Below are 24308 nucleotides of genomic sequence, written 5' to 3' on the forward strand. Positions count from 1 at the left end.
TCACGGTTTCACCGTGTTCTGCAGGCGTCGAGCTCTCGCAATCCGCTGCCACGCCGCTCCACTTATGGTGAGGCATCGAGCTCGAGCACTTCGCTGTCGTGCCACCTTGCCTACAACGAGGCGTCGAGCTCGAGCAGCTCGCCCCCGGTTCCGCGGTTCGACCTGGGCAACTACGCGGAGGGCGAGAACATCCCGATGCTCGCTGCCAAGATCGAGCACGCCGCCTCCGCCCAGATGGATGGGGATTTTGTCCCCGACTCCATCCTCGGCACCGTCACAAAGTTGGTGGAGGAGCAGAGCCGCCGCGACGCCGACAAGAAGGCGGTATGGCTCCGCGAGCAGGCGACGCAGGATGCCTGCTACATCGACCTCGACGACTCTGAGTGAGCTGCAAAGCTTCTCCGCCGCCGCGGCACGAAGCTCTCCGACTCCGGTGAGCTGTATTTTGGTAGTCAGCGGCCGCTGTTCATCTCCTTTCTCTGTCGCAATGTAGCGAACAATCTATCGTGAATTTTTATTTTAAATTATGTAGTTTGGTTTTTGTTTTTCAATCCGTAAATTGGCTTTAGGGTGGCCTGGATACGGGCTTTAGAGGTGCTCTTAGCATGGTTTGACGTAACATACATCCACACCATGTAATATGAGCTAATTTTTTTGGCAAGTTAATTTAGCTAATTAAATTGGCTTTAGGGTGGCCTGGATTACTTGCTATAAACTCGGCAGTTGATTGGGTAGAAACAATTCCATCAATAAATTTTGTGTCCGTAAATTAAATAATTTCGAGGATGGCTCTCGCCTATAAACTAGGAAGTTGATTGGGCCCCTAAAATCACGACACATCAATACTGTATCAATCGCTTCCCAGATTTTGACATTCCAAACCCGAACAAACTCTACCAGGCAGCGCCTCCTCCCTCGCCTCCCACCGAACCCACTTCTTCCACATCCGCCGCCACCGCCACCGCCACCGCCACCGCCGGCAACTCCTCGCCCCGCCGACCACCTCCCCGGAACCCCCTCTCTCTATCCCACCGATTGGAGCCACCCAAATCGGGCACTCCCGGAGAAAGCTTCGGCCTTTTTCCTCCATGGCGGGCGGCGATGCGGCAGAGGGAAGATTGGGCGTCACCGGCGGAGGAGCAGGAGGTCCACGACGACGTTGGCGCCCCTGCAGCTGGTGGTGGTGACCGGGGTGGCTCCGCGCGGGCAGATGAGTCCGGCCATCGACCCTGGCCTTCACCGACGCCTCCGATGGTGGGGGACAGAGAGGTGGTTGCCCGGGATAAGATGTGGCTCCTCGCACAACGGGAGCAACCAGTAGGATCAGGCCTAGCTGGAAGGGAGATGTCCTCGCATCGACTCCCACATTGGCATCTCAAGGTCGAAATTTTTCTCTGTCTGCCTATGATTTATTTGGGTGCTGAATATTGCTATTTGTCAAGTGTTGTGCAAATCGTTGATGCATGTGGTACCGAAAAAAAATAGTTTTGCTCGCCTGCTTAATGCATCTCCGGGGCCGGGCCACATATTGTATTTGTTCAAATACAAATTGAATGATTAAATAGTTTTGCTTGTCTGTTTAATGCATCTGTGTGGTCAAATATTGTATTTGCTGACATACAAATTAGTACTAAATTTTTTTTCTACATGGTAGTGCAGAAAGTAGTAGAGGCTAGAATCTCTTCTCCGTTTGATGGTTTGATTGTTATGCATTTGTGTTTTGCTTGCGCTGATATGAACTAAGACTTGCAGCGGATGATTTGTTAGTGCTACCTGGCTGAATCTATCGCAAAGTGCGTAGTGTTAATAATATCCATGTGTGCTCTGTATTGTACGTTTCTCTACCATGTGTGCTCCTGTTCTAGCCTCATCGTCGTTCGGACCAAGGACCTGAGAGGCGTGTGAGCACCTCTGACCCTACAAAGCTGATGATCCAAGCATGCTGCTACTGCTCCTTGCCTTCACCGACAGCCCTTCTTCTGCCAAAGGGAGGAGAGCTAGTAAATCGCTCATTCATATCTATGTTTGTTTTGTGTGTTGAGGTAGTAACTAGTAAGAGCTTGCACTTATGCAATTATCTGAGTGAATTCAAGTACTACTTTGGTGAAGAGATATGGCATTTTTCAGTCATCGAAATGTTCATTTCCATTGGATGATTGTTTGATACTTTTCATATCAGTGCTTTGTTTGGCAATCTCCCCTGAGTACTACTTGCTCTTTTGTGCTAGTTTGTATTGGGCATACCTGCGACACCGAGTGTGCCATGGCACTTCGGTAGCACAGTTTCTGTGCGTGATTGTTACTTGACAACCTGTATGCTCCAAAGGAAGAACCTGTATATGTGTATATTTTGCTTTGGTCCTGTGTTGGGAGTATTTTCTGGAGCTTAATTTTCTTGCTGCTGCTTTTTGTGGTGTACATGGAAAGTTTATTCCTAAATGTGCGCATCCATACTAAGTTGCTTGTCTGATGAAGTGTTCTTGTGATCCCTACACTTGTTGGTTTTGGTGATCCCTATACACTTGTATTTATTAAACTAGTTGTTTGGTCGAGTTGATGAATGTAAAGCTTAAACCTGGCTTGCATCGAAGCTTTTTGGAGCTGATCTGGACTCTAGTGGTTCAGAAAAGTAGTTAGATATTTTGCGAGTTATTAAGCCTGAATGCATACAGTATTTGTCTCGGTTTTGTCTGTTACAATATGTAGAAGAATATATAGCTGGCAATCTGTTTCACCATGTACTGTCGTTGTTGCGAATGGGCATAATTGGTTCATTTGCCGTTCATTGCGAATAGCCTAATTGCTGTTTGTTATTTCTTTGCCCTCTGCACCATTAGAAGATGTAGTGCAAAATGTACAGATTACCTCTCTTAGCATCATTTTTTGAAGCACTAGCTGGTTTGGCAGTTAGGATGGTGAAATAATGGTTAGTAATTGTAACCTTTCCCGGTTGGAGGTTAATCTTTGTTGGCACTGTTGTGTTCTTGCAGGTTCCAGTTGGCAACGGAGGAGGCTGGAGAAGCATGAGGTTGTTGTGGTGGAGGTCTCTAGTTGGTGTAGATACATGTTTAAGGTGAGCTTGTCTGGACGCGGCGGCGGTGTTTTTATATGTTTGGAATGTTAAACCTGGAGGTCGAGTTGTTTGTATTCTTTCCGAGCCCTGCCGCCAAGTTGAGCTGGATCACCCGTCAGCTTCCCGACAAGGCCATCCTCCATCTGACTTGTCCGTGGATGGATGGCGCTGGACTTACTCGTCACCTCGAGTCGGAGTCTGACGCGAATCAGATTCATCTAGGACACCGTGTACATCACGCGGTCTTGTATTTCTGTAACACTAGCACAAAGCTCGTGCGTTGCGGTCTTGTATTTCTGTAACATTAAATGATGTACCACTTTCTTTTGATCTTTTGATGTTTGTGATGCAAATGCAGTACTGAGAGTCTTGCATATTTTTCAGGTTCAAAGTATAATGGAATAGGAGATGAAGGGTGTGAAGGTGGGGGTATCGGGAGGCGGTGTCAGAGTGGAAGCATGACGAGGAGAAAGCATGGTGGTGAACACGATCGGCAACATCCTGAAGTGCAGCGTGGACGCACTCAGGTGGCTGAGATTCGACTAGTATATACTGATTACGGTTGTTCTAGATTAAATGCAGTATGGAGCTTCCATTTGTTCTTCTAGAATTAATGCATGAATTCGTTCTAGATTAAATGCATGACTTGGTTCAGATTGGTTGGACATGAATTTGCCATGTTCCCTAGCATTGATTCTTGTTCATGGACAGCAATTTGATCTTATGTGAAGATTGAGATAGTTCTGATGCATATTGCTTGATCATACTTGAACTGTTGGTGTACAATATCACCGCCTTATTATTTTGCAGTCTTTTCGAAATATATGTATTATGTTTTGCTGATCATGCTCTGTTTTTTGTTCGAGGATAACGAGGAGGACTGAACGACCGTGGTTGCCCCTTCTTCTTCGACTCCGTGTGTTTTATGGGTAAGTTTCTAGCTCCTCTCTGTGAGTTCAAAGTCTTTTGTAGTTTTTAGTCCTCAAATATGCGTGAAGTTTGAATTGCTTTCTTGGATATAGTGGTGGATGCACTTGCTTCTGTCAAATGAAGCTTGAATTTATGTCAGATGTGCGTATATTTGGATGTCAAATGGGTTGGTCTTGCGTGACTTGCTCACTGTATTTGCTGCTGTGTTGTGAATGTGGATGTCCGAGAATTTAGAGGTGTCCATGCTGAATTTTTTCATATCCTGATGTAGCTGATTGATTCATTAGCTGAAGGCAACTGTGTTATCATGGTTGTTTGAGTAAAATAATTACTAGTGTCTTGTATTCAGGAAGCTAGAGAGCCCCAGAAAGGTGTGTCAGTTTAGAATGAGTTACGCCTCCATATACATGCAATAAGTTATCTCCGTTTTGCTGTTACAAATCGTACAGCCTGTGGAAGCATGTATTGAGATGATTGTTTCTCAGTATACTTGTACAGGATCGATTGCAGTTTGTTGCAAATGCACAGACTTGGTCCGCTGTTGTTTGTTTCAGTTTGCCTAGGTCCCTAGCTGTTTGTTTTATATATGGTGTGCACCCGTTTGAAAGATGCCGTGTTATTTCATTTCAGGTGAAGAAGAAGAAGAAGAGGATGAAGAGTAAGAATTGACCTGCTAGATTCTACTTTATGCATTGTGCTCGGGGAGGGTCTCGGCCTCGCGCGTGGGGCTCTTTGTCCACCGAAATCCCTCGCCGATGTGCGGCTCGCGTCCGGCCTCTTTGGTCAAGCCGTTTTGTACGTCGTCATTGTGGGCCGGGCGCGGCGGCTGCTGGCGTGATGGGTTGTTGTAATGCTGCAGTGATTTGAACGGACGGCCGCAGCTTATATTGTTGTAATGTATATATGTAATGATGGTGGATTCGTTTGAGTCTTGTACCGTGTTTATTTGATTGTTTGTTGATTCTTGGGCTGAATCTATATATGTGATTTGACACTGCGGTGGGATAAGTGATTGATTATTATTCTTGGCCCGAATGTGGGAAAAGTCATGTCGAAAATTTGAAACTGAAAATCAATGGTAGCAGATATACTGATGCTTGAGAATTAAGTAGGCATTAATTAATTAAATAAAAATGGATCCGACGTGTTGAGAATGAGCAATCGATTGATGGGATGTAGTTGATCCGAGTGCGGTGGATGAGATGCACGGTGAGCAGCAGCAGCAGGGAGTCAATCAGCGGTGGATGTGAAAACGCCCTGGTCAACTGGTCCGAATTAAACTCAATCCTGCAACCACGGCACCCGTCTCCTCTCCTCTCCTCTGCTGCGGTCCATGCAAGTTGCGCAGCTCTGGGGTGCTTCTCTGGCGCACGCGCACACGTGGAGCAGGCTTCGCGTGGGCACGAATTGGTTTCCTCTGATTTGTTGTTGGCGGCGGTGGTGGTGAATGGCGCGTTGCTCCATCGCGAAGCCGCCCGGCGGCACCACCACCACGGCTCCGCACCATCCTCACCGCGCCGGGCAGCTACCCACCAGCGCCGCCGCCTCCCCGACCATCACAACAAGAACGCGGCGTTTCTCGGCCCTATCGAAACCACCGTCACTGCCTCTCTTCCCGCGCCCAAAGCTCCCCATACCCACCACCTCCAATGACGCCCCCACCAACAGCAAGCAAGACAACAGCAAAGAACTATCGATGAATACAGTGTCCTGTCGGTCGTCCTCCGGCGCCGGCGACGTGCTCCGCCTGATGGACGTGCTCTGCGTCGCGCCCGGCGAGGACGTCTACATCTCCCTCCTCAAGGATTCCGTCGACGCCTCCGAGGTGGCCGCAGTGCACGCCCACATCAAACGCGCTGCGTTTCCCCTCCCCCTGCCGCTAGCAAACCGGCTGCTGCTCACGTACGCGAGCCGTGGGGACACAGCGGCCGCCCGCAAGGTGTTTGACGAAATGCCCGTCAAGAACGGCATCGCGTGGGCAACCATGGTATCGGCCTACTCCGACGGATCCCTTCATAACGAAGCGATAAGGCTCTTCTCCTGCATGCGTCACGAAGAGCTCGCTGCTGATTTGCGCGATTGTTCCATCGTAGCGGTGCTGCGGTCATGCGCTCGGTTGGGCGAACTAAGCTTTGGGGAGCAGGTGCATGCGCTCGCCATCAAGGCAGAGAGGGTGTGCGGCGATACCGGTAGTTCGCTGCTGCAGTTGTACTGCGAGAGTAACCGGCATGCCAGCGCGCGGCAGGTGCTTGAGACGATGATGAGGTGTTCTTCCCGGGAGCAGCCGGTGCCCGAGGCAGCCTGGACCAGCTTCATGACAGCTTGCCACCGAGACGGCTTGCTGGACGAGGCCTTCCACGTCTTCAGGGACATGGTGTCCTCCGGTGATGCCAGGAGCGGTTTCTCCCTGTCGACCATCCTCGCGGTGTGCGCAGGATCAGAGAAGCACGGGTGCTTCGGACAGCAAGTGCACGCCGACGCCGTCAAGCATGGCGTGGAGACAAACCAGTTCGTCGTGTCTGGGTTGGTCCATATGTATGCCAACCAAGGGAGGCTTGCCGATGCAGCGAGGGCGTTCGAGGCAGTCGGCGGCAAGCCTGATGTGGTGTGCTGGAACGCAATGGCCATGGGGTATGCCCGCGGCGGATGGTATAGAGAGGCCGCCAGAATGGTGTATCAGATGAAAGCTGCTGGAATTGATCCTCCTGGAGTAAATGTGGTTAGGATGGCTTGCTCCAGATGAGCTGAAGAATGAGATCCTTGGCTGCACATCTAATTAAGGTGTGATCTCTGTTAAAAAGGGTACCCCTTAGAGAAGACCTGTAACCTTACTTTCTTATTTTATTTTTAACGAGATATGTTTAAACTAGTAGTATTATTAGCATAATCTCCACAAACCACCAATTAGCATTTAGTTAGCTCGGTGCATTATTTGTCTGTATATAATGTAACTTTACTTCACAAAAGTATGTTTTGGCATTTCGTTATCCAACCATTGGAACGATAATCAGTTGCTCTTTACATAGTGTTGATAGGTCAAACACAAAAGCCTTTCGCTTTGTTTGTGTTCCAATTCTGTCCTCGCTATGATGACAGAGATTGGGCGAATAAGTTCGCAAATCATGTTCAGTAGGCACCTGCACATTTAGCTGACACCTTTAGTTCAACTGTTACATTTCCCAAAAACATGAACATGCCCTGTTGAATGGCGAAATTTGAAACAGAACCAAGTAATGCATGATACATTTCTACATTGCATTCCATGACAAACCCTTGCACTACCCATTTATATCCCAACGAATATACATCACTGTACAAGACACAAGACTTGATCATTGTTTTCTTAGAACAGGAATTGCAGGAACCTTAGAAGGGTGATCAGACAAGTCCACATTGCGCAAGTTAAAAAGGGATGTATTGTTTGGCAGAGGTAATGGTTTTGTCCACAACTTGAGAGGGCATGGTTTAAAATTACAGTACATACCTTTCCTGTAATAAAGAACGCCTTTTGGGCTTATGAAAGTCCTTACTCATACGGATCTATTCATCATGCCTAAAGTTCTGTGAATTGGAACTGAATCCAAGCATGATCGGGGAGCGCTCTAACCAAGTTATAGACAATCACAAGTTCCTTTCCTGCTGCAAAGTATTGCATACTTTTAAGTGATGTCAGGAGCCTACTTTGCTCCAAGTGTTTCTCTTATAGTTTTTTTCTTTGTGTTGGTTTCTTGCTTTTTTGCTCTGGAACTGTAAGTTGATTTTCGTGGCTTTTAAATTGAATTTTGGGCAAGAGAATATACGATTACGCTTTTGAATCGTTTTGAGATGATTGTTTGTTTATACAACAACAACAACAACCAAGCCTTTCAGTCCCAAACAAGTTGGGGTAGGCTAGAGTTGAAATCGTTTTGAGATGATTGTTTGTTTATGATCTAAATATTTGAAAATGTGACTGAACTTACAAAATGAGACTCCACGTACTGTATATAGCAATTCGTATTGCCAGGCGTCTACCACTGGAACAAACAAACCTACATCTAAGTGAACTGATGCAGAGTGGGGATAATTCCCTATAACCCCCCTAGTTGACCCCCTTTGTGTCACTGACATGTGGGGTCCGGACCCACATGTCAGTGACACAAGGGGGGCATATGAGGGAAGTGGCGTCAACTAGGGGGGGTTATAGGGGAAAGCCCTGCAGAGTGGCCTGATAACTTTGATCACATGTCATGGAAGAACTTGTAGGTCTTGATGTCAAGCACAATTGCTCTGATGGCGCCGATGCATGCCAGAGCTCCAACGGCAGAGAACAATACGGCGATGGTGGATCCAAGGGCCTTGGTAGCGTGCCGCAGCCCCGGGTTTTTGGGCAGCTTCCCAGCCTTCAGAAATGCCAAGGCTGGCAGCACAAAGTCCAGAGGGGTGAACCCAACCGCTCCACAAACTGATACAAAGTCCCCAAAGAAAGGCATTGCCGCCGCAACGAGGGTGATCGCCACCATGTACACAGAGGTATACATCAGCCGCCACACCCATGCTTTGCGCCTCATGTTCTTCGCCTGAATGCGCTCTTCAAAGTATGCATATGTTGGCCTGCAGTATATCTTTGGGAAGAAGCACAGTCAGTTACTGGGTTGCTACCGAGAAATTCCTGGTGGAATTTAGAGGTTTGCCAGTTACCTGAAAGCAACCTGTGATCTGAATCACTGCAAATAGGTTTGCCATTACAATTGCCCATGCTGGAGCAGTCAGGGAGGATAGGATGTATGGCTGGACTTCAGATCCGAAAGACCAATAGCCGCTGAATGCCAGTGTCCAGTAGGACATGACAATTAGCAGGTACGCCGTCGAGACGCCCTTGTACATGTTCCTCCTGACCGGTTCTCGGATAGTGCTCTGTGAATGATTTCAGCCAATTTAATTTACAGCAGAATTGCTGGTGCACTAACAAGTCAATATGAAACGTCTGACGATGGACACCTGAATTTCTGGCAGCATCGCATCACCAAATGAGAACGCTATTGTGCCCAGTGCATTGAAACCTCTGAAGATCTTAGTTGCGGTGGTTCCTTGCAGGCTGTAGCCAACTTCCTTCCGGTCAATCCGATGTCCTGCAGCAGAAGAACATGATTTACATATCCCCAGGAATTTCAGTACTTGATTAAAAATTATTATTTGCTGATTTTTTACCATCATATAGTGTGACGCTTATGGCTGTCACCGCAAATCCAATGGTGCTAGCGGTGCAGGTAGCATTCACCCACCGCAGCGAATGTATGTCAGGAAGCTGGGAGAGGAACATCTCAAATGCGCCAAAAAGAAGGATGAAGTGTTGCAGCGTGACCACGGCGCCATCGTCGCCAGCGTAGTAGTGCTTGTAGACAGCCTTGAGGCTGCTGCCAGCAGCAATCTGGATTGCGACGTTGTTGCCAATTGACGCCACTTGCTGGAAGAATGACACGTACCAGTAACCCCAGGGACCTTCAACAAAGTGCAGCTTCTTGTTATCACTCGAAGGTAAATCTTTCATAGACTTTTGGGATGTTAACAATCACTTGGTTGATTTCATAGGTGTGAGAAATTACTACTAAATACATAAACACGAACTATTTTCACATACAGTATTGTCACATGGAGAACTATTCTCTTTTAGGCAATGGAAGAAGACAGGGACAACTATCTGAATCTGATGGGAGAAAAACTGTACCCACCAAAGATGCTCTTTGCAAGCAGCCGGTAGCTGGTGTGCTTCTCTCCGTTCCACTGCCACAGAGAGGCAACAATCAAGCTAGAACACCAGGTAACTAGTGTCCCTATGACCAAGCTGCAAACACCTGTAGATAGAAAAAATAACTGCTAATCACTGGATCACAACAGAATCCAAGAATATACACTATATTAATTGTAGACAGTATGACCCTGCTAACCGAGAGGCCAGCCGAGGGATGCAAGAGCAAAGGGCAACGGAGCATAGGCCGCCGGTGTGGCGATCGTCGTTGCCACATGGAATGCAGCGTGCCTCCAGGTGCCTTTCCCTCCCTCGGTGGCGCCGGAGATTGCCTCCCTGTCCACGCTGTCTGCTTCTCCGGCCTGGTCCTCCTGGACACCACCTCTCGTCGGTGACATGTCCAGTGCCACCTCTCTTCACAGGACTTCAGTAAGAAATATGAGAGAGCAAGCGATCCACTACCTTATGTCACAGGTCTTCTTATCATGTTGACCAAGACCCTCTCTTCTGAGCAAAGCTGAGTGAGATGGGTAGCTTATATAGGAGTACCGTGGAAATAGAATACATGCTTTTGTATGAAAAAAAATCAAAAGCCAACCGGTTCTTTTCCCCAAAAGTCTTGTTTTGTGAGGAAAGTTATTATATGACTAAGACTAGACTAAGAGAAATCATTGCAACATTTTAGTGTAATTGGGCCAATGAACCCCTGCCTTTTTAGGTTTTTATCTTGTGAACGATGTCACTATGTTTAAAATCAATATCTTGGTGGAGATTGAAGAACACAGCATACATCTTAAAGAGTTGAGCTTGGTGCATCAGGGCAGGCAGATCATAGCTAGGACTGTTCTCTGGGCTTTGCCCCTCGTTTTCGAAAAATAAAAGCGAGGAATGTCCAGCTCTAGAGAGTGGATGCTATACTACTTGGTTATTGGAACCTCCAGATGTATCCATTGTAAACACTGCTGTGATTTATTAACAAGGCATTCCACTTGCCTAAATAATCAATAAAGCCAGCCATGATGGCCTTTCCTACAAACAAATTTATTTGCTACGCTACTTGGTTATTGGTACCTCCAGATGTGTCCATTGTAAACACTGCTCCAGTCATGATGGCCTTCTCTAAAAAAAACATAAATTTATTTACTAAGTTCTTAATGATAGATTGTGGTCAGCTCTTCCTTATTACTCCTACTAGTGTTTGGCTGTCTGGCCATGCTTCTTGGGAACAGATACGTTCCTACTAGCATATGCCTTAATGGTAAGTGGTGGCCCATATATAATTTGCTTGGTCAATTGTAGGAGAATTTTCCAATGCGGCGTACAAAGTCCAACATCGTGAAAAAAACTAATTAACATGGCAACTTGGGCACTAATTAGCCTCCAAACTTGAAATTAGCAACAATAAACTAATTAAACTTGGCAACTATGGCAACTAGGCACAATTGAACCTTGCACCAAGACACTATAGACCGTTTGTGATTTTGAATGGTATATGGGTTGCATCTTTTCTGTGTTATCCTTAGGTCCTTAGCTTCTTCTGTTTATTGTCCTCTGGTGATAGATCTTAACTGTCACAAATGATGTGGTGTTTTCCTCACAAGGAAGAAGAGGGAGCAAGTAGCAGAAGCTGATGTTTAGAGCCCAAGCAACTACAGAACGATGGATTACATGCTTGGGCCAACAAGGCTCATCAATGTGCTTGCTTACATGGGCCGAGACAGAGAAGAGACGGCCGCACGTGCCCGCGAAAGTGGTTGCCCCACTGGAACGCGTGGTCCCTATCCTGCAATACAACTTATCCGACACGATTGTTGACTGTTGACTATTTGTGATCAGGTTGCGGATCTGAAATAGTAGTAGCATTGATTTTTTTTTTCCTGCATGCATGTTTTCTCTGAGGGAAAATCAGCAACCTTTGTCAGCACAATCTCTGATCGATGAAGTGAAGATGAGTCTGGAACTCTGGATGTGCTTTGCTGTGACCATAGTTTGCACAAGGAGATAGCTGACATGTTATCAATCTTCAGCTTTACACAGCTTGCCTCCTTGCCCACTAGCTCTCCAAGCAACCTGCTCAGCCATACACCCTTGACAAGCTGCAGGAGTTGCAGCCATACACCTTGAGGCGATGCACGTGCTTGACTTCCTGCGGGAAAAAAGCATTGTCATGTGGAATGCAAGGCTTGATGGACTTGCTCAAAATGAGCTTCAGGAAAAGGCCACCCAAATGTTTCGGTATATGTTGAGGCTTGGACTTGAGGATGATGAGTCTACGTTTGTCAATGTACTTAGTGTGTCCGTTTACTTGGGTTCCCATTGCTCAGGAAAGCAGGTGCACTGTGTGACAATCAAGAATTGCATGGGCGAAAGCTTATTTGTTGCTAATATAATGCAGCATTCAATCTGATTCCTTACAAGGACAATGTATCATGGAATGCCCTTATAACTGGACTTGAGCATAATGAAGAGGAGGAAGAAGCAATCCTTATGCTCGAAGAGATGAATCACCAGACTAGGTAATCTTTTGCTACTGTAATTAATGCATGTTCCAAGATTCGAGCTACTCAGACTGAAAAGCAAATCCACTGCCTGGCCATGAAGTATAGTATCCATATAGACGAGGTGTCTCTGTTTGAAGCATGGAGATGTAGAATCTTGTAAGAAGGTTTTGGCACAGGTAGATGCAAGTAGTATAGTCCCAATAAATGCTCTAATTGCTGGCCTTGTGCAGAACACTAGAGAATATGAAGCTATAGAGTTATTTCAGCAGGTTCTTAGAGATGGTTTAAAGCCATCCATCTTTACATTTTCAAACATTCGTTCTGGTTGCACTGGACTCTTCTGTTCAGTTGTTGGCAAACAAGTTCACTGCTACACACTGAAGTCTGGTCTTCTAAATGATTATACCTCTGTTGGGATTTCAATGGTCGGAATATATTTGAAGTCCATAATGCCGTAGGATGCCAACAAACTCTTGATAGAGATGCCAGATCACAAAAAATCTGCTCGAATGGACATCATTTCAGGGTATGCCCAAAATGGTTACAGTTATCAGTCATTCCTGTCCTTTTGGGGAATGCACAGTTATGATATTCATTGAGATGAGGCCACATTTGCAAGTATTCTCAAAGCTTGTTCCAAGATGACAGCTCTTAGCGATGGCAAAGAGATTCCTCCAGTCAATGTACTACAAACTGTCTTAAAACTTGGAGCTTTTCCTCGGATGATTGAAATTTTGACATGTTTGAAGCGGACAATCACTGTGATAATTCTTCCGGTATCCAGAAACTCTCAAGTATCTCTCAAGCACAGAGCAGAAGGTCAACAAAATCTACTTTAAGCCATTTTTCGTCATTTCCCAATTTCTACTTATTGCTGCTACTGTTACCTCATGGTTGATAGTTGGTAACTTGGCATAATCACTTTTCTGAATTAGCATATGTATTTCTCGCACCAATATCACCACAGTTGATGCAGTTGGGAAAGGTGAAGAGAAGCCATTTGTTTACTGCTTTGTGGTAGATTTTTCTTTTGATGATTAACACGTGATAATGTGATATGCTATTTCAAAATTGCAGGATGGAACATACTATCACTGGAAGCTTGTATAGTAGTCAGGGATTTGAAAGACTTGCTTTTCCACTCCTATTTCTCTATCGGATGACCTTCTTCAGCTCCTCAAGGGAAGCTATATGAGATAAGGTCCACTTCATGTTTGTGTTTAGTATCTTCATGTCTCTTCCATCTCCATTTCTCCTCTGCATATGATGGATAGGTACTTGTGAAAATACTATTGCATAAGGTCATTGAATCTGCACTCATACATATAGAGTAACATGCTATCCTGAACTCCACTTAGAGAGAAAGAGTTTTGCCTTTTCAATCCTGGTACTAATCATACAGGCGTTCATATTTGTGTTTCGGAAAATATATGTTGAACGTGACCAAAGGAACCAAGAGATATGAATCAACGACTCCAACTGATGCTAATGATCCTAGATCACTGCTGCTAATGATCCTTAATCCTTTAGTATCAGCATTATTCAAACTACAAAAATATTCTAAGATTTTTCAAAATTTTAAGCTAAGCCCAAATTAAGATGTTTTTGTGTTGAGTTTTGATTTTCTCAACTATTTTGTATTTTTTTAGTACGAATGCAGACAGTAAACATGCTCTATGTTTTAATTTTCAGTTAAGGTGCAAGATATGGAACATGATCTACTCTAAATGCAGTACTTCACGTTGTTCTGTAAAAAATAAGAGATTACATTTCGTAAAATTCCACATAATTTTCTATAACAATCTCCAAATATTTTCGTTTTAACATTTGAGATCTTGTATGGCGAAACTCCACATTTGGTCATCCTCTATCCCAGAACTCCCTTTGTGTGGCGGCGTAGGGCCACATGGTAGTGTTTCATCCCTGGGTTAAGGTGTGACGAGTGCCACACTACCACTGATGCAATAAATAGCAAATGTTTTAGAGCGTATTGGCACTAAGAAACAAGGGGAGCTGAGATAGTTTTGTTAGCACCGTCCACGCGCACTTACTGATTAACAAACCAACTCATGCACTACATATGGCCGTCGAACCAATAACCATCATGGTCATGGGTGCCTGCAGCAAGCAAGCTTAATTTGTTCTCTTGTTTCTGTTGTGTTTACATACTTAAAGCACCGATCCCTGCAGGACATCGCCATCATGAAAGTTGATTAACATGTGAACCTGGTCACCTTTAATGAGTTAACTAAAGGCATTGCATCACAATCAGTGTTTAGTGTAATGTTGCTGGTTTCTTGGAAGCCAACCACCACACATAGACCTCCCGAAAGCTTGGACTCGCCTAGTATTTCTGCAGTATAATTTAAGAAATGAATTTACAGGAGTGCCTTCTGATGTTATTTCCAAGAGTATATACATGTTCACACTGTTTTCCTTTGTGATGTATTGATGAATTTGCATTTCCGTTGTCGAAAACCATATGATTTATGTTACCGGTCCAGTTGCATTTCTGTTGTCGAAAACCCCATATGATTTTCATGTTCTCAAGTGCTCAAAAGCTGATGTAGCACTGAAGGTCAAATATTGTTAATTCAGTTATTTTCATATTGCGGGTCAGTTTCCGATTATAACTGTGGAGTGTCAGTGGTGGTAGCTATGCACGTTCTCCACTTATTTATACAATCGTGTATGCATTAAGCTACTGAGTGGTTTTTATATTCAACACTTTACAACTTTACAAGTAAATAAGTACTCACTGTGAAGGACTTTGGTTTGTTAATCATCTTAATAAATTAGCCCTCTTCTCTCCACTTCAGATGTCATTTCAGATGATCATTGGAACTCATCAACACCAGACCAAACAGGACATGTTGCATGGTGGGTTTCATGCATCACTAGCTAACTTTCTGTGCCATCAGTTGACAACTAATCAGTCATGTGAAAAGACAGCAAGTTGCATACATATCGAAACATTCATTTCTCTGCAGATTTGAGCACAAAAGGCGTTGCAATATTCAGACTGACAGGTGCACATATGACATCCCCACATGAGTCCCTATCATTAATTAGCTTGCGCTTGGGAACAATATGAATGATGACAATTTGAAGTTATCAGCAGTACTCAAGATGCCAGAGTAGTATATAGTACTTGATCAGCAAACTAACAAGAACCTACTAATCGAAAGTAATTAGCACCCTATATGCATGACCCTTCACCAGCAAATAGCTTTGCTAGGAGCTATAGCTAAATGGTTTAGTTAGTGCTTAATTAGCTCATTCATTAGTCACCTAATCCGTCCGATTAGCACGGTGCTTGGCACGTGTTATGAGCAAATCTTTTTTGCTTGATCTGCAGCAGATCGTCGAGCAGATTAAAGGGGATTGGTCATCATAGATTGATTGTCTATTTGGTTGGTCTGATGTTTACGTTCATGTGCCGGTTTGATCTGCTTGTTATTGTTTATCTCATCTTTTCGGTGATCATGGGGATTAAGTAAGGAAGACAAGTAAGATGGATGCGTGGTCGGCCTACTGACAGCAAAACAGCACGCCATGAATGGTACATTGTACTGCCCATCAGATCAGTTGTTAATTAGGCAATGTGGAGTCATAAAGTGTACGTTCAGGACTTGCTTGGAACAATGGACTATCTTTTTTTTTGCAAAATTTAGTGAAAATTAACACAAAGTGTTGTGCACTCAGGTGCACATTAATCCCTATCAGTCAGGGCAAAATTAGCTAACAAGGAGGTACTAATTGACTAGGGCACATTACTTAATCCAAACATTTTTCTTTACAATTTAAACAAAGCTTTATATTGCGAAGGCACTTTTTCAAGACAATATGTTTTTCAAGTGTCAAATCCAAATGCTTGTAAACATATTAGAGGTAGAAAAAATAGAACCTCGTTTTGTTTGTGATGAAAGTTCAAGTTGACTACATCTACATCCATGCTCAAATGGACAACTTTAAGAGGACCTCATTTAGTACAAAACTATCATACAAAAGTGTATCCGCATAAGTGTAATAAACAGAGCACGAAGATTTGAAATGTACTTTATCGACATAAAAACGATTAAAACAAAAAAAAGATTTGGTGAGCCAATCAAGGGGTGGTTTCGTACGAGCAGTGCGTGATCTTGAAAGACTGCTTTATACGATAAGACAAGGCATCAATCTGCTGCACATGCCACGACTCTTGCAGTAACATCAGAAGAGGCCGGCATTAGCAGGTTGTTAGTTTTGGCCTCTGTTTTTTGAGATCTAATTTTGGCCTCTTGGCTTAGTTAATTAGACGCAGTCCTGTGCACGACCTCGAAGGAGAGATACATGCACACTTACCAGATACGGCGTACGTATGCAGTGTCTTTTGCATCTAGCTGATCTCGACATTTTGTAAAAACCAAGGGAATTACTGTTGTAGTTGATGTTTTTTTAATCTTTGACCCTAGCTAGCTTCTGTTAGCTGCCATATATACATACATGATGACTGTGCACGCCGTTAACTATTGTAAAAATGTTGTAGAGGTGACTCGGAACGAAAGCTTTGCAGATGATTAGCAAAAGATATCGAGCTTTACTGGCAAGAAATGTCAAAAGCTAGTGTCTAACCCTGCTTTGATTATGTTCTTTAGTTCCTAGTGACATCTCCCATGTCCCCCTCCACAGAGATGTCTATGATGTTGTGGGAGTATACATACTGTAACATGATATCGAAACCGGTGTTCCATGAGATAGAAAAATGTTCATATTTTGAAACGGAGATAGTACAATATTGCTGTTTTTTGTTCAAGTTGTCATTATTGACCAAGCTAGTTGTGAACAGTGCGAGTAGAAGGAGCACGTTAACATAATTAATGAAAAAGCGCAGTAAAAGTGACTCGGACGAAAGCGTCCCAAATGATTAGCAAAACATAACGACTTATTTTACTCGCGAGCGACATGGAAGTTTAGTCTACTCTAAACCTAGCTGCTTGGTTTAGCTAACACACAGATTATGATCCGTCACTTTTTGATCGATCGTGATATATATCCTACGCCGTATTACCGAAAGGGGCAGCAGGATTTTGCGTGTATATTTATCTATGTATAAGATCATACTAGTTGCTAGCAAAATGACAGCGCGTATATTGCTATTGTATCACGGGACGGCCATGTGAGTGGTACGGTTAGTATATCGGCGAGGCACGTCGCTGCTACTGGTGCCGCACCCAGTGACCTCACACACACTCTGTGATGTTTACTTATGCAACCAAGGCGATTTGCTGTCGCCAAACGATTGCTAGCTAGGAAGCTAAGCTTGTTAGTTTGTTTAGCTCAACTCCCAAGTACTTTCCTTTTCTCTCTTATTTCAACCATAATACAGTATATACCACCCATGTATTGTCGTTGTCATGTATTGCACCAATTGTCGTGGAAGCTCTCGGTGCTTCTCCTGGATAATAATAGTAGAAGGGGAACTCTCTTGTTTAGCATACCGGCTCTCTCATGCATTGCACCAATTGCCATGCAAGTTTTTCCGATGTTTTTGCAAACTAGTGCACGCTATCCTTCTCAATTGTACCTTTTGTGAAGCTGAATCAACCAGTTGCGTTTTTTCAAGAAGCTGATTATAATGTATAGTTGGTTTAATTGTGTTTTTTTAATTAAACCAACTGCACTTTTTTGTGGTCAAGTATGTTTTTCCATGCAATCAGCTAGACCAACTGTGTTTTTTCGTGCAGTTATGAGGGCAGTATAGTTGGCAATGGTGCAATAATGTTTCTGCAACAAAAACGCCGTATGCATCAATGGATGCAGAGGCTAGGGTTTACCCCCTTTTCGAAGAATTTTTTGGCAGTGATGCAGTCGAGAACATATTTCTCAATTGCATCGGGTATCTCAACTGGATAGTGTGTATCAAGTAGTGCAATGTGTCAAACACTCACGTTAAATCTCAAGTGTTTAAGGGTTAAGAAATTGGTAAACCGTTACTCCAAAGTCACGTCTTCCATTTTTTGCTATAGTAGAATAAATAAAGGAAGAACCGCGGAAATCCGCTTTGGATCTAGTGGATCATAGGACTAGATGATCCTATTCTGAAAGAAAAAAATTAAATGTCAAAAGAATTTGAAAGAAATTTAGGATGTACATCTACATAATTCATGCATTCACATAAACTTCCATTAAAAAAGGACATTTTTTGCACATGCGTAAAAAGACAAGAGTCACAAAACGACTTTTCATGAGACATTTTCGTGCTATTTTTACCTAGGACACATATGTTTTGCATCACAAAAATTTCAGGATTTAAAATGCACATACATGTGCACCCTCAAAAAAAGTGGAAAATTTGCTGAACATTTTAAAATGCATTTTTTAAAATGAAAGCATCTACTCACGCGAGCCAAAACGCCTGGATAACTCTCAGTGAAGAGGCTGAAAATGGAATATATTGTCTACGATAACCTCGTTCAGTCCAACGTTGCTGGCAATACGAGTACCGCAAAATAAAATTAGAATTATAATATTGATTGAACTCTACTGGTTACAGCTTGGGAATACAAAATTTGCCACGCTTTGAGAGTCGAGTCAGCGCCAGACTCCATGCGAACTCAATGATGTAACGCGCTCCATGCATGTACCGGCGAACGCCCTGGGGAGTGCATGCGTAGCGGAGCAACTGCTGTAGCACGTAAGGCCCTCTCTCACTGCTGGTGCCAGGAACCCAAAAGCATTGGCGCAACGCCGACCTTCAGCTCTGTCCCAAATAATAACAATTAATTAAGCACGAGTTTATTTTGGTTCCATTTCAATAGCTTAGTTATTCCAAGTTGTCCACTCTCACTCTGGCCATGCTCGTGACAAGTATGCAACACAATGCTTTTGCATGGCACTCAACTCAACGGAAGGATTATGCCTTTCGTTCATATACTCTCCTTCCGTACCCATGCTTAAGCCTTAAGGTGCAAAGAAAAGTCGATTTTTTGTCAGAAAGAAAGGCGCGGGATAACCGTTGATCTCCCCAAACTGCCCCTTTTGATCGTTCTCGCTATGCCGCTCCCCTCGCCTAGTTTCGTCCGGAGCAGAATCCAAGTCCATACGATGGGGGATGGGAGAGAGATGGCAACGGTGCGAGCGAGAAACGAGGAGGCAGGGCAACGTCCGAGAGAATTAAGAAGCTATGGGAGAGGGTTATGTGCGTGCATGCAGGGGCAATCTAGAAAGTTCCCCCCCTCGTCCATCACTCCTTAATCCGTGCGCCAGGATTTTTACGCCTTAAGCTTAGAGCATCCCAGCCGTTGGGGCTCCCCAGGCCGAAATCCGTTTAGCGCCGGATGATGTATTTTTTGGCCTGGGGAAGCCCATTTTCCCAGTGGCGAGCCCATGGTCGCCTTCACCCACCACGTGCATAGCGACGGTGTCGCCGGGAAGGGCAACCGTCGGAGTGCCCTCGTCGCTTTGAACCGCCGTAATGGTCCGCGAAGTGTTCTGGAGAGCCCAAACGCCTCGTCGGGAACGGTCGAAGTAGCCTCGACGCGACAACCGCCGTAATGGAGCATGAACTCTGCGGAAGAGCAACCGCCGCTCTCTTCGTCGAGAGACCTACATATACGTTTTCCAACGGCCGACGCCATTCATCTATTCTCTCCTCACCATCTTCTGTCAACCATGAGCGATCGCTCTTGGCCATCGGACACCGACAGCGAGGGGAAGCCGCCTGGATGGCGCCATTGGTGGGATCAAGATGTATCGTCCAGCAGCGACGATTCCCCCCCGCCGGCCAGCGAGGACGAATGGGATGACGACGAGGAGGAGGACGAAGAGGCCGACGAGCAGGCCGAGAAGCAGGCCGAGGAAGAGGCCGAGGAAGAGGAGGAGGAGCAGGAGGAGGAGGAGGAGGAGGAGGAGGACGAAGAGGCTGATGAGGACGCTAACGACGAGGAGGACTCAACTTCCTCCGACGAGGAGGTGACGAGCCGGAAGCGTCACCGCCACGACGATGAGGCGGGGCCATCTAGGAAGAAGAAATAGTTAAGTTTGTTTTAAAGTTATTATATGTAATTTTTATGTTTATTCGAATTATATATAATTTGTCTATGTTGCACCACTAGAGTTCAAAGCTTTCGTTCGACGATGGTATTGCCGTAGATCGGGAAGACGAGGGTAGTGCCGTAGATCGGGAAGACGAGGGTATTGCCGTAGAAACCCATGCCATTGTCGCCGACAGGTCGGGGCCACCAAACGGTTCCCGCGATTTTCTCTCATCCGGAGTCCCCGAGCGCTCCCCGGGGGGGCGGGAATGGCCTGGGCTCTCCGGACGGATGAAAGGCCTAATCCGGACGAAAACGAGGAACCGGGGGCGCGACTGGACCGTTTTCGTCCATCCGGATGACAAAACGCCGTCCTGGGGGACTCGTCGGGGAGACGGCTGAAGATGCTCTTAGAAAAATAGAGGTTATTAATATGTATGACTCGTGCTATTGAAATAGTAATAGTTTGAAGCGGCCCTTCTTTCCAGGCATGAGACTAGTCATAGTGGGGAGTAACATATAGTAGTGTCATGCATAGTGGGAGTAACTAAGATGTAGTACTCCCTCCGTCCTAGAATGTAAGTCACATTCCCGTTTTCAGGTTGTCCCGCATATGAGGCAAATAAGGCACAATTTTGTATTAATTGGAGTTAATTAGCTTCCTCTCCTCCACATGCAGCCATGCGGGAGACTCACACTCCACCATGCATGCATTAATTATGAGGCTGTTTTTATTGGCTGTTGCGGTTACGAAACATCACAGTCCGACCTAATTAGTCACAATTTCTGCCCCAATCACTTTACGCCTTGGGCCAAGATATTAGAGGATTGTGCCTTACACTCTAGGACGGAGGGAGTATCATGCATGAGTGTATTAATTATCTTGGAGACTCATTCTATCTTGAAAAGGGTGATGTTACAATACCATAGCTAGTTGCCACAACCATCTCTTTCTTCATTTAATATTATGTCATGTCATCAATTTGTCTAGTTGGCAATGCATGTAACTCATGTTACTACCTTAGTTACTCCCACTATGAGTAGTCTGATAAACAAACGAAGCCTTCAACTTTCGACATGATCATAAGAGTCGCTAGCTAGAGAACAATTAATAGGCTCCATGGAGGTAAATGCTTTTGGTAGCATCGGTAAAAAAATCATAACACCGAGGATCGTAGATCCACCTTCTTAGCAAGTTCGCTTATTTTAGCATTGGCAGTGCCCCTCCCACCCCATCCCATGGGGATGTGCAGTAAGCTCCAAGAATGTAATGTAGCACGATATTAGTCGATTAGATCAACTTCTTCACCACATAAACCAAATTATCAAGTATGAAATATTAGAAAATCTAGAACTATATCAATATGCTTAGTACTTGATGTGCATCGTACATGTAAACATAAGGCATGATAAAAAAATCATACGCTTCCATTTTTTCTATTGCCAGGATGCATTCCAAACTTCAGCTCGTAGTAATCCAACCAATTCTGAAGCTTCTCACTTTTCTTACAAGTTTAGCATACACGTTTGTTTTGTAAACCACCTAACAATATTGATTTTTTATTATAAAAAGGACAAGATCAGATTTCTGACCAGAATATTTGTGGACAAACCATCATTATTATCGAGAAATGATTGAAAAACAAGTAGGATGTGTGAAACATCCTTCCAGATTAAATGCAGCAAGGTCAAAGAGACGTGGGTGAAGGTGAGGATACCATACCTGCTAACCTGCGGACCAAAATAGTTATGTGGATTTTTCCCTAGGGAAGAACTCGTCAACTATTCCAGATGGTGAATGGCAAGAAAAGAATCGAATTTTTGAAGGTGTTTGGCACGCTCTGTAGCTCCGTACTGCACAACATTCTGTGTTAACATACTTAAAATAAGCTCGTTCATATGGGGCAGACACACACAAAAAAATTCTCTAACACAAGACTCTCGAACAAAAATTCTTCATGCACGGGAAAATCGTATAGTAGTTGATTAGATCCACTTCTCCTCCACTAAGCTCGACGAATCCAACCATTTATGAAGCTTATCATTTTAATTACCAGTTTAGCATAGTAGTTTGCTTTGTAAACAGCCTGCTGATCAAGATAGTTATTCGGATGGTTCCTATGAAAGAACTCGTCAACTGTTTCATATGTTGAATGGCAGGAAACATGAGGTTCCAACCGAGGTTCCTGTGGGGAGCGGGGTGTTGTTAAGTACGGCTGCCTTGGCCGCCGCCCACTCCTCGTCTGCGATGGTGTAATCGCTGTCGCGATTGCTGGCGCTATTTTCGAAGCTTGCTCTCCTGTTAGAACGAGGCGTGCGGTCTCCGTCTCCTCCGTGCCTTGTGTTTCCTGTGTTGTTGGCGGCGTAGACCTGATGATGCGCTGATCTTCGGGTGGCTCTTCGGGCAATGCTGCCGACACTATCTTCTCCCGACGAGTATCGGGCATTGCAGATGAACGGTGTGTCGCTTGACCCCAAGCCGTGCCTGGCGTCGCAGTTCGAGCAATAGTAGGAGGTTAATTCCGAGGATGTGGGATCATCGGATCCTACTGACATTGAGGACGCCGAACGGGGAGTCGAGGGCGCGGGTGAAGTCATCGATTCTGTCAGGCCAGCCAACAAATCGAGTGATGATGATGCGCTAGGACTTGTTGATCCAGAGGTGGGCGATTCCAGTAACTGAAGAATTCCCTATGCGTTGACGTTGTAGTGGACACTGCCGATGGTCATCTCCATGTTCCCTTGTAGATCCGAGAAGTTTGAGCGAGAAGAATCGCTATGCGGAGTGAATTCGTAGGAGCCGAATCGAACCGGACCTCCCAGAGTTGGTGATGGTGGTGCCGATGAAGACGTCGATGACATGATCGGATCTGCCGCCGGCCGATCTTGCGCCGGCGAGGGTTCCCACGACGGCGCCAATTGTCGAGGGTGCTCCTCGGCAATGCCCTCCGATAGGGGCTTAGGGTTGATGGAATCCTGCAAGGCGACACGAGACATCGGTTCACAGACAAACGGGGGGAGCGATTTACCCAGGTTCGGGGCCCTCGATGAGGTAAAACCCTTACGTCCTGCTTGTCTGTTCTTGATTATGATGGAAAATAGGTTACAATGGGGTGCCGAATAGTTCGGCCATGATCTCGTCGAGATGCTAGGCTTAACGATGACTTAGTTCTAAGTTTACGGTGGTTAAGATTGCTAAGATTGATTGTGTCCCTCGGCAGCCCCTCTCCTGGCCTTTATATAGGAGGCCAGGTCTCAAGAGGTCTAACCGAGCACGACTAGGTTTACAGTAGTTTTAGATCTAATCCTTCCTTGTTCGGCTGCTTCTCCACCTTGCTCGTCAAGGAATCTTCTAGTACGCCATCTTGATGGGCTGCTTCGCCTCCAAACGCCTTCATGGGCCTCCAATCAGGAAATATGGGATAAGGCAACGTCGGTTACCTGAAGGGTAATGCCCACGTCAATCAACATTGTGTGATAAATAAATGAGATCTGAATTGTGTGATACGTAACTAAAAGCTACAGTAAGGGCAGTGCAGCAAGAGAGAAAAATATGGTTGCGTTGGAAAGTCGTGCAGGGTCTCCTATCCTGTGTGTCAGGGCAAACAAAAGGCAGTAGGCAAAATGCATGCACTTGCTGAAATTACAAACTGAACAATCTGCAGATATTAGACAATTGTGGTAGGAAATATTAACAATGAATCAGTAAAGAGCAGTAAAATTGCATGTATGAGGAGTGTACCTGTCTAGCGGCCATGGTCGCACATGAAGGTTACAGAGTTTTCGTGAGCAGTCCCTGAATAAATATCCCAAACAACAACAATCCCTGAAAGATATACAGCAAGTCATTTGGCAACTTAATGTTGGCGTCGATGAAATTACAGTAAAGAAAGTGTATGTCAGGCAAACACAAAACCAACCTTGAGGTGGAAGGCGAGACCAAGGGGTAGAGAAACAGGGTTGCTCGCTGCATATATTTATCAAGAAGAGAAGAATGTTTTCGGAAAAAAATCATTGATATTAGAGCTCTGGCAGCAACGGTGAGATTAATCACCATAATT

The 24308-nt window shown here is 45.0% G+C and overlaps 3 protein-coding genes and 1 pseudogene across 4 annotated transcripts; 3 read left to right on the top strand and 1 right to left on the bottom strand.

The window, feature by feature from the left end:
* Positions 1 to 991: 991 nt before the first annotated feature.
* On the top strand, positions 992 to 4702 carry LOC124648127. 2 transcript variants are annotated; one of them, XR_006986432.1, is made up of 3 exons: positions 992 to 1380; positions 2991 to 3303; positions 3458 to 4698. XR_006986432.1 is itself a non-coding variant. In XM_047187942.1 (3 exons), the coding sequence occupies exons 1-3, from the start codon at positions 1102 to 1104 to the stop codon at positions 3468 to 3470; spliced, it is 375 nt and encodes a 124-aa protein (XP_047043898.1). In that variant the 5' UTR covers positions 992 to 1101; the 3' UTR covers positions 3471 to 4702. The 2 variants fall into 2 exon arrangements, 1 of the variants encoding a protein (XP_047043898.1); XM_047187942.1 differs by having other exon boundaries at positions 2991 to 3073; positions 3458 to 4702.
* Positions 4703 to 5450: 748 nt separating this feature from the next.
* On the top strand, positions 5451 to 7045 carry LOC124647031 (pentatricopeptide repeat-containing protein At1g31790-like). The gene has a single exon (XM_047187034.1). The coding sequence runs from the start codon at positions 5451 to 5453 to the stop codon at positions 6744 to 6746; it is 1296 nt and encodes a 431-aa protein (XP_047042990.1). The 3' UTR covers positions 6747 to 7045.
* A 1178-nt stretch (positions 7046 to 8223) lies between these two features.
* LOC124650214 (GABA transporter 1-like) lies at positions 8224 to 10129 on the bottom strand. The gene is made up of 6 exons (XM_047189772.1): positions 9931 to 10129; positions 9715 to 9837; positions 9194 to 9484; positions 8984 to 9114; positions 8684 to 8899; positions 8224 to 8607 (listed from the first exon to the last, which is right to left on the bottom strand). Exons 1-6 carry the CDS (start codon positions 10127 to 10129, stop codon positions 8224 to 8226), a joined length of 1344 nt encoding a protein of 447 aa, XP_047045728.1.
* A 1730-nt stretch (positions 10130 to 11859) lies between these two features.
* Positions 11860 to 13071, top strand: LOC124647032 (annotated as a pseudogene).
* The last annotated feature ends 11237 nt before the right edge of the window (positions 13072 to 24308 follow it).

The sequence above is a fragment of the Lolium rigidum genome, chromosome 4 (genome assembly GCF_022539505.1).
Source record: "Lolium rigidum isolate FL_2022 chromosome 4, APGP_CSIRO_Lrig_0.1, whole genome shotgun sequence".
Taxonomy (NCBI): Eukaryota; Viridiplantae; Streptophyta; class Magnoliopsida; order Poales; family Poaceae; genus Lolium; species Lolium rigidum.